At 40.1% G+C, this 16,254-nt stretch overlaps 1 protein-coding gene across 1 annotated transcript in view; it reads left to right on the forward strand.

Annotated features, from left to right (window-relative positions):
- The window catches only part of Kif6 (kinesin family member 6), a 240,994-nt gene that overhangs the window by 59,365 nt on the left and 165,375 nt on the right, over positions 1–16,254 (forward strand). The window contains exon 6 of the mRNA XM_090355739.1: positions 10,976–11,105. Coding sequence (XP_090211865.1) covers positions 10,976–11,105 — 130 coding nt within the window. The remainder of the gene's footprint in view (positions 1–10,975; positions 11,106–16,254) is intronic.

Genomic DNA, 16,254 nt, shown 5'->3' on the forward strand with positions numbered 1-16,254 from the left:
ACTCTGAATGCCTTGCAAAAATATTAGACAAAATATCTTTTGGCCTTTGTCCTCTCGCTAGCAATCATTCATTACAGGGATAACAACAATATACACATTTGATTCCTTTTGCATTTTAATAACAGGTTTAACAATGGAAATTGCAGTATTCTTTTTTTATTAAAGAATTTATTAACATTGATTTTGACATCATATTTCAAATGACATATTTAACAAACAAGTATTCAAGAAAGGAATCTCTATATATAATAACTGGCACTTAGATTTTAGAACATAATTAAAATTAGGCTGAGGGTTTGTATACCATATATACATATTAATCTATATAATAAAACATTATGTCTATAGAGTCATAAATTTTTATGTCTATGTAGTTGTGTTTATATTTCCAGTACCATGTCCATAGCATTGGGTATGCAAATATTGAGTCCTCACTCTTGTACTGTTTGGATCTAATAGCCACATATTAAGGATACCATGCGCCTTTTGTTCCTTTGGTCTTGACTTGTCTCACTCAGCATGATTCACTCTAGATTCATCCACTTCCCTGCAAATGCCATTATTTTATCTTGTCTGTTGGCTATGTAGAATTCCATTGTGTGTATGTGTGTATATATATATATGTATATATATATATATATACCACATTTTCTGTATCCATTCATCTGCAGTAGGGTATTTGGATTGTATCCATTGCCTATTATGAATAGTGTTGAGATGAACATAGATGAGCAGGTGTCCTTATCATATCCTGGGTTATGATGTACAGTGTAGATGCCCAGAAGTGGTATGGCGGGATCATAGGGAAGGTCAATTTTCAGTTCTTTAAGAAACCTCCACACTGCTTTCCAGAGTGGCTGAACTAGCTTACAATCCCACAAGCAGTGCATTAGGGTTCCCTTTTCTCCACAACCCCACTAACCTCTGTCATTGTCTGAGTTCAATATCTTGGCCATTCTTGTTGGGGTAAGGTGGTATCTTAGGGTTGTTTTTATTTGCATTTCTTTTATGACCATGGATGATGAACATTTTCTCATATGCTTTTCTGCCATTTTAACCTCTTCTTTTGATAAGTGTCTCTTTAGTTCCCTTACCCATTTAGTGAATGATTTATTGGGTTTGGGGGCGGGAATTGCAGTATTCTTATACTGGAATTAACTATATAAAGTTAAGCGCAAAGTCATTTCAATGTTGGATAGTAATAACCATCAGTAACAGCTTCCTTTCCGTTGTTTGATGGTGCTTCCTCAAATATCATTGACTGTCATTGACATTCCGCTGTTTCTTTTTCTCTTGCATCCTAACGGATCTTCCCTTTCTCTTGTTTTAGGTGATTTTGTTCATGCACTACTACCTGTGAATTTGTATATATAGTGTCAGACTAAAGTCCATTGCTTCTTTGCAAATGTTTCTGTATTATTTGAGTACATGTGGGAAACACTGACATAGAAATTAGCAATCAGAATGATGGGCCCAAACCCCGCCAAGATGAAATGCATAATTGAATCATCTTATAGCTATTACAGAAATTGAATTCATAATTTAAAAGCTGTCCAAGAAGAAATTTCCAGGCCAGGATATTTATGAGAATCTATCAGATCCCTAGTAAACTGTTTCACATGGTCTTTTTCAAGAAATAGAAAACACTCAATCAGTTATTATATGAAGATAGCATAACTCTGATACCAAAATCAGACAAAAAGTACCCCAAACCTATCTAAGTTGCAAAAGTACAACTACTAGGCTCATAAATTCTCAAAAAGGCCAGATACTTATAATCTTGACTATTTAGGAGACTGAGACCTGAGGATTGTGATTCAGCCAATCCTAGAGAAAAGTCCTGAAGACTATCTCTGATTAACTAGCCAAAAGCTGGATTGGAAGTGTGGCTCAAATGGTAGAGCATTAGCAAGAGCATAAAGCCTTAAGTTCAAATGCTGGTATGAACACACACACACACACACACACACACACACACACACACACACACATTTTTAACAGACATTGGCAGTTGAATACAAAAACAGATAATGTACATGCCACAAGAAGATTGGGTTTATTACAGATTGTAAAGCTAGTTTAATATTTGAAAAATCCATCAGTGTCATCACTCCATCTACAGGCTCAAGAAGAAAATTATATTAAGTTCAGAGAAAAAGAACTTGACATTCACTCATGATAGAAATCTCAACAAGGATGGAGGACCATGGCTTCACCTTGATAAAGAGCATCCGTGAATGTGTATAGCTGACATCCTTTTAATAGTGCAAGGCACTAAGATCAGGAGCAAGGCAAGAATGTCCACTTGTACCATCCTTATTCAGCAGAAACTGGAAATACTTGCCACTGCAATAAACTAAGAACAGGCATATATGTCAGAATAAAAGAAATAAAACCATCTGATCGCTCATCCAGGAAGGAGAGATCCGTTACCACTGAACTTTGAGTGTGTTCAATCCTATTACCATGCTATAAAAATATCAAGCTGAGGCCGGGAGTTTGGCCTAGTGGTAGAGTGCTTGCCTAGCGTGCATGAAGACCCAGGTTCAATTTCTCGGTACCATATACATAGAAAAGACCAAAGTGGTGCTGTGGCTCAAGTGGTAGAGCACAAGCCTTGAGAAAAGTCCAAAGACAGTGCTCAGGCCCTGAGTTCAGTCCCCGGGACTGGCAAAAAAATCAAGCTGACATTATATGTGTGTATATTTGTTTGTAGCTCCTCTAGCCAGCACTAGTTATCCTTAAGCAGATGATTAGCTCTTCATCAGCATCCTTGAACATCCTAATGTTAGTGTCTGGATACTTTGGCATCTCCTTCTATGGAGCATTCACCATTCAAATGTAACTGACGTGGTCAGATGCTGTTAGTTGAATCTTGCTTGCCTACATTCAGTCATTTTGTCTGACTCCACTGGTAGTAGAGCATGGTTTTTGTTTTGTTGTTTTGTTTTTTTTTTTCCTTCCTGTTCCCCCTCCCCCATTTGTAAATGGTGTGGAGCTGATGTTCATTAAGAAAGTGAGGACTGGGCCAGGAGGGTGGCATGCTTAGCTAGCATGCATGAAGCCCCGAGTTTGATTTCTCGATATCACATACACAGAAAAAGCTGGAAATGATGCTGTGACTCGAGTGGTAGAGTGTTAGCCTTGAGAAAGCCCAAGGATAGAGCCTAGGTCCTGAGTGTAAGCCCCAAAACTGGCCAAAAGAAAAGAAGGAAAAGAAGAAAAAAAAGAAAGCAAGGACTTAAAACGGTACCACTGGAGGAAGTCCTGTGTAAGAAAGTGTGCTTTGCATACACTCCTGTGGGCTGGAAAAGGAGAATGAAGTCTCAGTAATGCCTTTTTTGTTGTCATTGACAGTGGGGCTTGAACTCTGGGCCCATCCCTGAGTTCTTCAGCTCTATGCTAGCACTCTGTCGCATGAGCCACAGTGCCACTTCTGGTTTTCTGGTTAACTGGAGATAAGAGTGTCACAGACTTTCATGCCCAGGCTGGCTTTGAACTGCATTCCTCAGATCTCAGCTTCCTCAGTAGCTAGGATTACAGGCGTGAGCCACTGGCACCTGGCAGTAATGCCTTTTTAATTGTATCCTAATGTTACAGATGTGGGACTATTCCATACCTTTGTGAATGTAAAATACTGTGTGTCTGCTTTATGAGGCATAGTAGTGATTGCTTTATCAGAGCTGTTTTTAGTGGTGTTGCTCAAGAATGTTTTCTTTCCAAATGATGATCGAGGAGCTAATAAAAAATGGTGCCAAGTTAAAAAAAAAAGCAAGCCATACCTCTATGCAAATGATATAATATGCATAGAATGGTCTGTGAACGTACATTCTTCAGAAACAAAGAAGCAGAAGGAATACTTTCATCTCACTCAGTAAGACCAGCATTATCCAAATCACAGAACGCAGTTAGCATACTAAAAGAAAAGAACCACTGGAGCCCATTACAGTGTTAATGTGATTTGAAACTCCTCGGTAAAGTATCCATAAATCAAATCCAACCGTGATTAAAAGAATTTTATACTATAACCAAGTGGGATTTATTGCACAGATGTAGGACTGATTCAGCATTCAAAAACAAATTACTGTAATCTATTGTCCAATACACTAAAGAAGAAAACTCATATGATCACATCAATAAGATGTAAAAGCAAAACACACACTAGGCAGAATCTAGCATCCATTCATGATAAATACTGTCAGCAACCTAGAAACAGAGGGAGATTTTCTCAACCGAATAAAGAATATCCACAAAACACCTATAATCAGCATCATGCTTAACCGCAAGAAGCTACGTGCTGTAGAGGTACAATAATAGATTAGGCAGTGTGATATTAGCAAAAGATTTGACAAATGCATCCATGGAGCAGAGCAGAGAGCCTAGTAGACCCATACAAACCTTCAACTGACAAAGGAGTGCTAGCACTTCAGTGGAAAGGAAACTGTATTTTCCACAGATGGTTGAAATGGAATGCAGCATGTGCATACATGTGCAAAAATGAGTGTAAGCAAAGGCCTTCTACCTTTAGGAAAATAAACTTGAAATAAGACATAGATGTAAATGTGAGATTTGACTCCAGGACATTGCACTTGATAAGCAAGTGCTTTGCCACTGAGCTATATCCCAGATGCATAGATGTAAATATTTTATAAATATGAGTGTGCATGTGTGTTATATGTACTGTGTGTGTGTTGTGGAAGATAAAAGAGGAAATAAATAATCTAGGCAATCTTGAATTAGACAATAAAATTTTAAATTTATCACCAAAGCATGATACATGAAAGATGCACTGTACTTTATTGAAGTTGTTCTGTACTGTGAACACACTGTTAAGAGATTTAAAAAGTCAAGTGACATGCTGAGATGAACTAACTGTCAAATACTTCTGATGAAGGATTTATGAATAAACTATACATAGAACCCTTAGAATACAATAACAAGAAAACAATTCAGTTTAAAGTTGGGCAAAAGCTGTCGATAGGCATCACATTAGTGATCGGAAAATAAGTCTGTGCAGAACAATACAGCATTATTTGTCACTGGAGAGTGGTTAACATATGGGAAATCTCACTGCCAGGATCCTTAGAGCTCTAGCTGGGAAAAGCTAGACAGCAGAGGCAGGGTCTCTCTACATTATTTCCTACTGCTGTGAACAAATTCATTATTATCTTAAAATAAGAATTTCATAGAGCGACTTCATAGCCTTGTGTATATTGAATTCGTTCTACATTTAGTAATTTAAATTAAAAATAGAACCTCTACTTTTGAAAGTGTCTTATATCACACGCCATAAGAAAAACAGGCTAACTGTTGTTCTTCACTGTAGGGAAAATGGTCACCTTACATCAGTATAATTTTAGTATTCCTAAATGGGGAAGCATCTCCCATTTAAGATGCCAGTGAGTGTTGTAGCAATTACTGTAAAAGAATGAGAAGGCTCCAGCATCCAGTATTGAAATCTTGGCTGTGTTATGGGATGTTTTTGTTTTTGATCATTTGTCATCCCAAAGGAAAAAGTTGCCAGATGTTGAGCTTAAATCAGTACAGAAAGCATGGCTCAGGGTTGCGGGAATTACAAAAAGCATTAATGGGTAGGCTCTGTCCCCATGGCTTACAGTCTAGTCAAATGAATTCATCCATACACTCCGTACTCACTGAGCCTTAGTTCTGTTCCAGCTATTGTGCTAGGTACCTAATTGCCTAACGGGGGCTCTACTTTTCCTGGAGCTCATGGCAGAGTGGCTAAAACTAGTACACTCCTGCACAAGGTAAAATACGAAAAACAAAGAATAACAAGGATTGGAAGGAGAAAAGAATTACCAGAGTACTGGGAACAGAAAACATCCACAGGAGAGATAGTGCGTGAAATAGCCCAAGTCTTGTCCCGTCACTAAAGAGCTAGTTGTGTGGAGACAAAGGTAGGGAAGTTGAAGAGTATGGAGCTTGTTCTGTGATCGTTCATGCACCTGTCTTATTGGAGCCCAGAGAGGAAATAGGTATAAACAGGAAGGTGGGCAGTGTATGAAAGCAAAACATGGGGGGCAAGGTGTAGCCCCTGGGGATTTTTGGCTTTGCATGTTTGGCATAGCTGATCTGGAACTGGAATGAGATGGACAGGAGCTAGAGCTCTGTGGGAGTATGGAGGATATCTGGTGACAATGGCAGTTGAAAAAGGAAGACAAAAGCCCGGTGCCAGTGGCTCATGCCTGTCATCCTAGCTACTCAGAAGGCTGAGATCTGAGAATCATGGTGCAAAGCTGGCCCAGGCAGGAAAGTCCATGACTCTTATCTCCAAGAAACTCAGAAAAGGCTGGAAGTGGTGCTGTAGCTCAACCGGTACAGCTTTAAACTTGGGCAAAAAGGAGCTCAGGCATAGTGCCCATGCCCAGAATTCAAGCCCCAGGAATGGCAAAAAAAAGGGGGGGAAATCAGAGTTTGAAGATACCATAATTCACTGGCTTAAAATTAAAACCCACCTGGGAACCTGGGATAATTGCTCAACATGCAAAATCATAGCCTCCACCCCCTGAAAAAGCAAATGTATTTGAATACACATACCTTCTAGGTAATTCTTTATCAGCATTTTGTTTTTTGGCATTAGACTCTAGCTTGCTTTGTTTGGCTCACAAAGTTTGTGCTTAATATTTCAAAATGTAGCGCTGGGCATGACAAATCACGCCTACAGCCCTAGTTACCCAAAAGGTCTAAGTGGGAGACTGGTCCAGCAAAAGTATGAGATCCTCTCTGAAAAACAAAATGCTAAGAGCTCTGTCTCAAGTAGGAGAGTACTTGGCTAGGGTTCCCCCAGGCCTTGGGTTTCCCCTTAAGGCCCTGCTTGCCCTCCTAGAAACCCCCTTTGCACAAAATCTTGCAGCTGTTTGTCAGCCCACCCACCCTCATACTCTGCTCTAGAAGCTGTGTCTGAGCCATGTCCTTGCTGCCACTTCTTGCAGTGAGACTGTTTCAAGCTCTGTTACCAGTGGGATCATTTTATTCAAAGCTGGAGAAAGTAAGAACCATCCATAAAAGTCTCTTCTCAAGTTGCTTTCTTCCTTGGCTCTTTCTTTCCCTCTCCCTCCAGCACATCAGTAACTATTTCCTGAGTTCTGAGTCCACCACTTGGTTCTGACTATAATTTTTATGGGCTTGAAAGAGGGCTTTATTAGAGTTTCTTACATAAACATCCTACTTCCAAGATGGAAACCCACCAAACTATTTATTTGATTCTTTTTGAATGGGCCTGTGAGTAGTTTTGCCTACAAAATGTTTCTAAAATGTTTAGATTTCAGGCAAAAAAAAAATCACTGATAGCCCTAACTTGGATATGTAAGTGGAAAAGTTCTGTTAAGTATACCCAGCCTGCTTAATGATGGGGAAGAAACAAGCTTTTGTGTTTGCTCTGTAAACAGAGAATCTTTTCCATTTGGCTACATAGTAGGAATTTATAGGCTCTTTTTAACTTCCTGGAAGACAGAGGAAAAAAAATAGCCAAGTTCTTACTCTCAATTAATGGAAGCCACCAAAGAAAGAACCCTCCTAGCGTGAATGAGCTCCCCAACACTGCATTAGTTCCAGGGTGTCCACAATGAATTCTTAGCAGCAAAAGACATGTAAGAGAAGGTAAGCATGTTTAAACGTCATTTCCCACCTTTTACGTGTCTGAAACCCCATGGACAAAAAAATCAGATAATAGTAAGAAAGACATTTTAATAGAAACATAAAGCATTTGGATAACAAATGCATACAGTTGAGTTACAAAAGACAGATATAAGTTCCATGAAGGGCCAGGAGTGTGGCCTACTCATAAAGTGCTTGCCTAGGATGCAGGGAGCCCTGGGTTCGATTCCTTAGTACCACATACATAGAAAAAGCTGGAAGTGGTGCTGTGGCTCAGGTGGTAAAACACTAGCCTTGAAAAGGCCCAAGGACAGTGCGCAGGTCCAGAGTTCAAGCCCCAGGACTGGGAAAAAAAATCCATGAAGAAAACAGTTAGGAATATGTGGAAAAAAAAGTATTTTGATCTGACACAGCCGGACAAATACCTAGATGCAATTGTGTTCTGAAATAGCCATAACTGAAGGAGAAAAAAGCAGGCTCACTACGTGCCTGTGATTATTTCTCCATCAACAAATAAACGAGCACACGGTTGACATGCCGTTTTTGCTCAGTTTTTCCATTTTCTATTTTCAGTAAAACAGTAGATAGAAATATGACAGGTCCTTCCTGTCACAAGCATTGTTTTAATTAGCAATTTTATAAATGCTTTGTTATTGCCGTGCAAGTCTGTGAGCCAGCAGCCAGCAGCACGGGCAATGAGATGATGGGAGCGCCCTGCAGAAGGCTGGGCATCTCACCATTCGAGCCCTTCACTGTCCACAGAGGTAGAACATCAGTGCAGTAACCCGCCACCAGTGACATTAGTACCTTTCTCCTCTGGGTTTGAGATGGAAGTGGGAAGAAGGATAGACAAAGAAGCCAGAAACCTCCTACCTAGGTGTTAACATTCTCCATTGTGAAAGATGAAGAAAGTAGCCCTAAAACTTGGTGACAAGGCAGAATCACCTTGCGCCTGGAATGCCTCAGGCCAGTCAAGTCTTGGGGTAGAACTTGGCCACAGTAGGGGGTGTGTGTGTATGTGTGTGTGTGTGTGTGTGTCTGTCTGTCTGTCTGTCTGTCTGTCTGTCTGTCTGTCTTTGTGTGTGTGTAAGTTCTACTGGCACTGCCTATGGAAGAAAATAGACAACATGAGACAAGACAGCGATCAAGCATAGCCAGCAATGTTTGATGCCCAGTGGCTGAGCACCCGCCTGCCTCTTCTCTTCGGCCTGGAGTCAAGGTTGCTCCTGCTGAATCCTCTCCCACTCCAGTCTCACATGAGAGAAGTGCTGCATCTGTCTGGAGTCTTCCAGACAGACCATAGATGACTTCGCTCCAGAGTTGAGACATGTTAGCCCGGACAGAACTCTCTCCCTTTGTTATCTATCATTTAGCTCCTAGCCTTATCATTTATATCCAGTGTTTTATCTTCCAATAACATTTAACCTCTTTCATCAGTAACAGGTGAAAAGGTTTAGACCCCCCAGAGGTTGTGGATTGAGGAAGGATTCTGATTTCTGTGTGCCTGGGGATTTCCTTGAGCCAAACTTTTTTTGGGCATTGCAGAAGGATCAGGATGGAAATGACTTTTTTTTTTAAAGAAATAAAGGACGTTTCTAAAAATAGAACCTAACTCATCCATTTCAATTAAAAATGACTTAATATTTTCCAAGCATTTTTTGAACTCTTGAGCATTTTAATAAGCTTATGAGTCTTACTTAAAAATAAATAAATTGCACTTGTTTTCATTAAGGAAACAGATCTTTTTCCATCTTTTTGGGCATTGTTGAAGGAGACAAAAAGGAGTCCAGAATTCAGCAAATGTGTCATTATTGGTGACACATTGATCACAGATGGACTGGAAGAGCTACATTTTCTTACAGTAATTAGTATTTTAAGTGCTCACAAATTACATAGGAAAGGCTAGGTAACTCCCTTACCAAAAAAACCCAGAAGAATGCAAACATTAGAGTATTTGGCAAAAAGAAAACTTCATTGTGAAGGTATTCTAACAAGTACTGGTAAGGACAGAATTAACACTCATCCATTGCTTTTCTTCTAAAGTTGTGCTGGATGGTACCTGCCTTTTCAAATCATTATCAGCTCCAAATGTTTTATTTAAGCAAGCGATACTACTGGGCAATACCGGTGAATGGAAAAAAAAAAAAACCTTCCCTTGTGTAGTTCTTTAGAAAATTAAGAAGTCAAAAACTCAAGAAGGCGGAAGGAAAATCCAGTGGCAGCATGCCTGGCATCTGCAGGTCTCGAGACTCGTGGTGAGCAGATCTGAGGATGCTGGATGAATCCTGTGCAGACTCAGGATGTCCTAAAAAGACTGGAAGAATACGGACACAGCCAGCTGAGGACACACGCTGAGAACTCACCTGGGAGCAAATGGTGTTGGCCCTAGAATGTCCATCAAGGAAAAAGCTGTGACAGAGGAGTGTGACTCCAGATCTACCTCCTGGCTAGCAGGATAGAACAGCAGGAAAAGGAATGTTGTCAAGGACAGAGGATGGAAATGTAGATCTGACGGAAATGAAAGCAACAGCAAGCTCAGTCTTTATCAGCAGACTTTGCAAGAATCTTTTCATTTGTTTATGTTCATGATGAAACTACACAGGAGAAAAAACTAGAGGCATGGGAGAGACTCCAGTTCTCATCATGTCCAAACTGGTGAGCTTTGAAGTCTCATGCCAATTAGAAGTGAGAAGAAATGACAGGCGAGGGTGGCTCATGCCTGTAATCCTCGCCACTCAGGAGGCTGAGATCTAAGGATTGCAGTTCAAAGCCAGCCTGGGCACTGAAGTCCATGACACTCTTATCTCCTGTTAACCATCAGAAAACCAGAAGTGGTGCTGTGGCTCAAGTGGTAGAATGCTAGCCTTGAGCTAAAGAGCTCAGGGACAGTGCCCAGACCCAGAGTTTAAGCCTCACAACTGACACACAAAAAAAAAAGTGAGAAAAAAATTGAACACAAGAATTAGTGCATAACCTGTTAAGAAACTGAATCATGACAAAACCCCACTACAATCCAGAGTCCTGATGTCTACGTAGGAAGGTGCCGTATGCATTTTTAACTCAGTAAGAATATGCATCATAAGGTGGCTTGATGATTTGATGATTACAGCAGCAGGTAGCTTTAAATCAGAAGTGGGTAATGTATTTTGAGCATCGGGGCTAGCTGGTAATACTGTTAAGGGAGCCTCAATGTTTGATCTTAATCCAGGGCTGTCTAGTCTCTTGTGTGCTATTCAGGTTTACAAGCTCAAGGCATCTTACAGTACAGTTTTTAAAAAATAAAAATAAAGCTATAGGAAACCCCAGAGTTCCTTTTCTTCTCAACAGTTCCCTGTCTGTGTGCTTCCCATTTCCCTAGGAAAGTAACCATCTTGGAAGACCCAGACCAGAATATTCATCTGAAAAACCTGTCACTCCATCAGGCAACCACTGAGGAAGAAGCTCTGAATTTACTCTTCTTAGGAGACACCAACAGAATGATTGCAGAGGTATGGAACTTTTCTCTGTAACAAAGAAAAACAGTTCTTTACTTGCTAACACTGAATAGAATCTTAGAGGCAGTGAAGACCTCAAACACAATCTCATCTAGGGCTGAGTGTCGTAGTATACACCTAGAATCTCAGCCCTTGGAAGGTTGAGGTAGGAAAACGGTGAGTTATAGCCAGCCCGGGCTATATAACAAGACTCTCAAAAAGGGAATATATATGTTCTTTTTTCAAACCTCAGAAGTCAGAATGCTTTCCCAAAGTTAGTGCACAGATACTGAAATCTGAACCCGAGGATTCTCAGCCCTTTCTACTCTTTCTGCTTTATTATGTCTTTTGCCTATTATGTTTTCCTCCTTACATTTTTGAGTTTAATACAAATTGTCTTGCAGCTAATCAGTGGCCACTCATAATATATCTTCATTATTACAAAAGTCTTGCATGACCTTCAGAATTTTTTTTAATACACAATTCATTCTCCCTAATCTCAGATCAGTCACCTATCAGCATACCCTGCCATCTCCACATATTTTCATTTTGTCGGCAAATTTATATTTGTAAGGAATTCAGAACTGCACATGGAATGCAGAAAGAGCCTTGTGCGTTCACAGATGCATTGAACGAGATTCCTTTGCTTGATCAGGGAAGATGAGGCAGGAGCCAGGATTGGCCCACACCTTGCCCACTTACTGACCAGAGATAGACTGTCAGGAAGTTTTCCTCCAGACACTTGGAGAGGAAAAGAATAGGGGGTAGTGTTGCTGAGGGGAGGTCCCGGAACAGGTGCCCAGTGTCATCAAGGGCAATTTCTCTCTCTCTTATTTTCTTTTGCTGATCACTGGGGCTTGAACTCAGGGTCTAGGCACTATCCCTGAGCTTTTCTGCTTGAGCTCTTCTGCTCTACCACGTTGAGCCACGGAATCACTTCCTGTTTCCTGATGGTTCCTTGGAAATAAGAGTCTCATGGACTTTCCCACCCTCAGTGGCAGTGGCCTGTGGAAGGCTCCTGACCTTGTCTCTCTGTGACCTCCAGTGGCTTCAAAGCTTGGCCATTTGCTGTTGCAGAAGTCCTTGTGAAATTTAGCTGACTCCATGCAGTATTTTAGGCTGTTTTGCAAAGGTCTGAGAAACTGCCTTTCTGAAACTCACCTATCATATTTTCCACTTGAAAGTCTAAGTCTTTTCCTATTACTGATGAATATGTCTAATAATAGTGTCCTAAAAAACTGAAACTTGAGGAAGTCCAAAGAATAACACCAGTTATGCATTCACTTTTATTTAACTTATTCATTTTTTCCCCTGTGTGAAGCTTAATTACTTACTGACAGGTTTCCAATATTTTTGTTTCTACTTTTACTTTTTTTTTCTTTCATTTGGTACATACTGATAGGTGCCATGCTACATCGAGAACCTATTCAATAGAGCTGAGAATATTTATATTATAGGTATATGTACATCTGTGCACACATGTACACATATTAGCATATACGATGTGTATGCACATATATAATTTTCTCTTATATGTGATATATACATCTAGACACCTATACATGCATATGTGTGCATGCGCATGCATTTACACACACACACACACACACACACACACACACACACTCTTTCTTTAAAGGCCTGGGCTTCTTGCCCTGGCTCTACAGCCAACAGTGGCAGTCCCATGACCAGCCGATTCCAAACTTTATATCCACTCTTTATACCATGAGTACATTAATCAAGTCGACACTTGTCATGAAGTTCAAATGAGGATGTGTTTCCAAATTATTTCAGAAGTATTCCAAGTATTTAACACTTCTGTTTATCTCTTGGATTCCATGAAAGCAAATGCACACTCATCCACTATAAATGGGTAGTAACTATCGCCTCCTGGAGAGTCTTTTTTTTTATTATTCACTCACTTAAAAGGAAGTGTGTTTTAGATTACAACCTCACTGTAACAATGTAATTTGTCAGCACAGAAGGAGCTTACCAGGATAAAAAGAACACACTAAATATTTTGGGGGGGAAAAAATAAAACAAACAAAATTTTTTTTTAAAAAAAAAGGATTCCCAGTTTCCCATTTACAGAAAAATCCAAAGGTTGCCATGGTAGTCAGCAAACATTTGCAAAACAAAATCTGACTATGTGGGCCACAAAGTGGAGTGCTTTCCTTCCCTGCTCTCAACCCATAGCCAGCTTTTTAAGGAAAAGTTATTAAGAGCAGCTTCATCCTCCTCTTATTTACTTAGAACTCACAGATAATTTCTGCAATCTTCCCAATGTTTTGAATCAAACCAGATTATTCCCTTAGGATAAACGTTTCTTTTTTTTTTTTTAAGTTGGATTGCTGGGCCAGAGAGCATAAATATTATACAAGCTGAACTGAGTATGACCCCACCTCAAAGCCGATCAGTAGACCATCTGACTTGATGCATGTTTGCCTTATACGGGAAATAGTTCTATCAAGTAACCAAATCCAATAGAACAAGATGTTTAGAATGTGACTGGCAGGTGAGTGGGCAGTCCTGTTCCCAGGATCATTTTCATTTGCCCCACCTCAAAGTCAGTAGCATCTGCATTCAACTTCCCTATGACAGTTAAAAGAGGCCATTTTTTGGATAAACTTTCTGGTGGATGGATTCAGAATCTCTACCATGGAGCTCAAGAATTTGCACTTTAGCATATGTTTATTGGATTGATTTTTGTGTGACTTGAACTCAGGCTGTGGATGCTGTCCCTTTCTCCACCCAAGGTTGGTATTCCACCACATTAGCTATACTTCCACTTCTGGCTTTTTCCTGGCTAATTGGAAGTAAAGGTTTCATTGACTTTCCTGTCCAGGATGGCTTTGAAAATTGATCCTCAGATCTCAGCCTCTAGAAGTAGCTAGGATTACAGCCATTTTTATCTTCTGGAAGTGTGTCTAATTTAGGAGATGCTGGGACTTGCCATCACCAGAGCTAGGTAGAACCCATGCCCTGATCCATAAAACTTGAAAGTTCTGACAATTTGGAAGAAAAGAAAAAAAAAGTGAATAAAACTCTGCCTTAATTTGCATTTTGGGTGGGCTGTCATGGGGCTTAGACTCTAGGCCTGGGTGCTGTCCCTGAGCTCTTTAGCTCAAGGCTACAGCCCTGCCCCTTGAGACACAGCCTCACTTCCTGTTTTCTAGTGATTAATTGGAGATAAGGGTCTCCCAGTTTTTAGTGAGTTTTTTGAACCTGGATCCTCAGAGTAGCTAGGATTGCAGGCATGAGCCTCCATACCTGTCTAATTTGCATTTTTAATTACCAAATTTTTTAGTATCTTCATTGACCTTTGCAATTCTGCCCTCCCTCATGCTTTCCTCTTGAGTGTTCAGATAGGCCCAGTGGAGGAGTCTTCTGTGAGGGGCAGAATGTGACCCTGTTTTCCACATTTCTATCAAATCTAGAAATAGTATTATCCCCAGGTGCTGGTCAGTGAATAATTACTAAAGATGATGACCTTTTGTTTTTGTCATATATTTAGCAAAATACATTCTCTATTACTATGGTTTTCTTAAACATAGTCCAATATTTTCTGGTGTTTGCTATCATGCTTTGAGATGCAGTAGTTCACAGAAGAATGTTACCAGAGACTCAGCACAGTTGTCCACCTGGGTCCTGATAGAACGAGGAGTCAGGCAAGTCCCAAGGTGTAGAAAAAGCGATGGGAAAGCCAAAAAGAGACATGATGAAGGACAGAGAAAGGAGATGTCTTACAGAGTATGCTGCCAAGGGAAGAAGGGATTGCAGTGCATCTCCAGCTATCTTCGAAGTATAGACATAAGCATTAGACTTAAAAAGAAATCTAATCTAAGAATTATGCAAAGAGCAATAGCATGCATACGTAGAGCCAGTGTCAGGTGTGACCTGGTTGTATTTATCTCAGTGCTGGTTCTCCTAGGTGCTAGAGAACTAGTTTGTTCTGTCCTGCAAGGCTCTGTCATTCCATAGGGGTGATTTTGGTTCCTTGTCATGAAGTTGTCACCTGGAACCCAAGCTGATTGCAAGGTGACTACAGAGAGGATGCCTCAGAACAAAGACAAATATCCCTTAAAGCAAAGAGACCCAGATAGAAAGCTTTTCTCCCATTTTGTTTTGCTTTGTTTTCAGTTAATTTGTGGCAGCAAAAATAGCTTTACTGTGTTGTTGTGTTTCTTGACACCTTTCCAAAGCCCAGATCTCCTCATGTAGTAGTAGTATGTGTGGGTCACAAGAATATTTTGGTTGCAATTAGCATTCCAAAATTAGAGGGATAATAACAGGTGTTTTGCAAGCTTTTGTTTGAAAGGTATAGTAGTGGCATAGATGTAGCAAAATTATCACAAGATTTGTAAACTTGGGAAGAGCAAAGTACCTGGCAGAAATATAATAAGTGTATTTTGGCTCTGAGTTTATTACAAGCAGAAAATCATTCTCTTATGATTAGTTCCCAATGGGTCACCTTGGCAAAAGATTTAGTGATAATTATATCATTTTCCCTAATGTAATAGATACATACTAAGTGTTGAAAAAAAGAAAGCTTCAATGTTGTATACTTTTTATATGCCAGACACTTTTTCCTCTCCCATGTTTTACACGTGAGACATGAGAGAAGTATGCTGTGTTATTTCATAGTGTTTCTTTGTCACAGCATAGTTTCCATTCTGTTCCCCTATAACCTCATCTGGTATTGCTACATGAACTGTGAGTGTTTGAGATCTAAAACACTGATTAAGGTAAGTGAAATGGTCTGGTCCGGCCATTGCTACAATGTTAACAAGTACATGCTCCATATATGTTGTTACAGGCTACAAAACTTCTGGCTCTAAAAACCTGAGTCCCAGAGTTTCTTCTTTAAGATCATTGTCTCTAATTAAAGTTAGCAGAATAGTCATTTTTTACTCCAGTCCCTACTATTGAACTCTATCAACCAGAACAACAACCAAAAATAAGGACAAATAGAAAGAAGAGAAGCTATCTTCGGTAAAACAAGGAAACCAGCCATAACCTCAAGTATGAGAAAACGTGCCAAAGACTATGAAATTTGAATTATGGTGAGGGAGGGTGTCCAGAACCAACACATAGGTCCTCTGACCTCAGGCAGGATGGGGTTTCTCCTAAAGAGAGGGTCACAGCTGCCTGACACAAATCCAAG

This window comes from Megascapheus bottae, chromosome 22 (assembly GCF_031878675.1).
Source record: "Megascapheus bottae isolate mThoBot1 chromosome 22, mThoBot2.hap1, whole genome shotgun sequence".
Taxonomy (NCBI): Eukaryota; Metazoa; Chordata; class Mammalia; order Rodentia; family Geomyidae; genus Megascapheus; species Megascapheus bottae.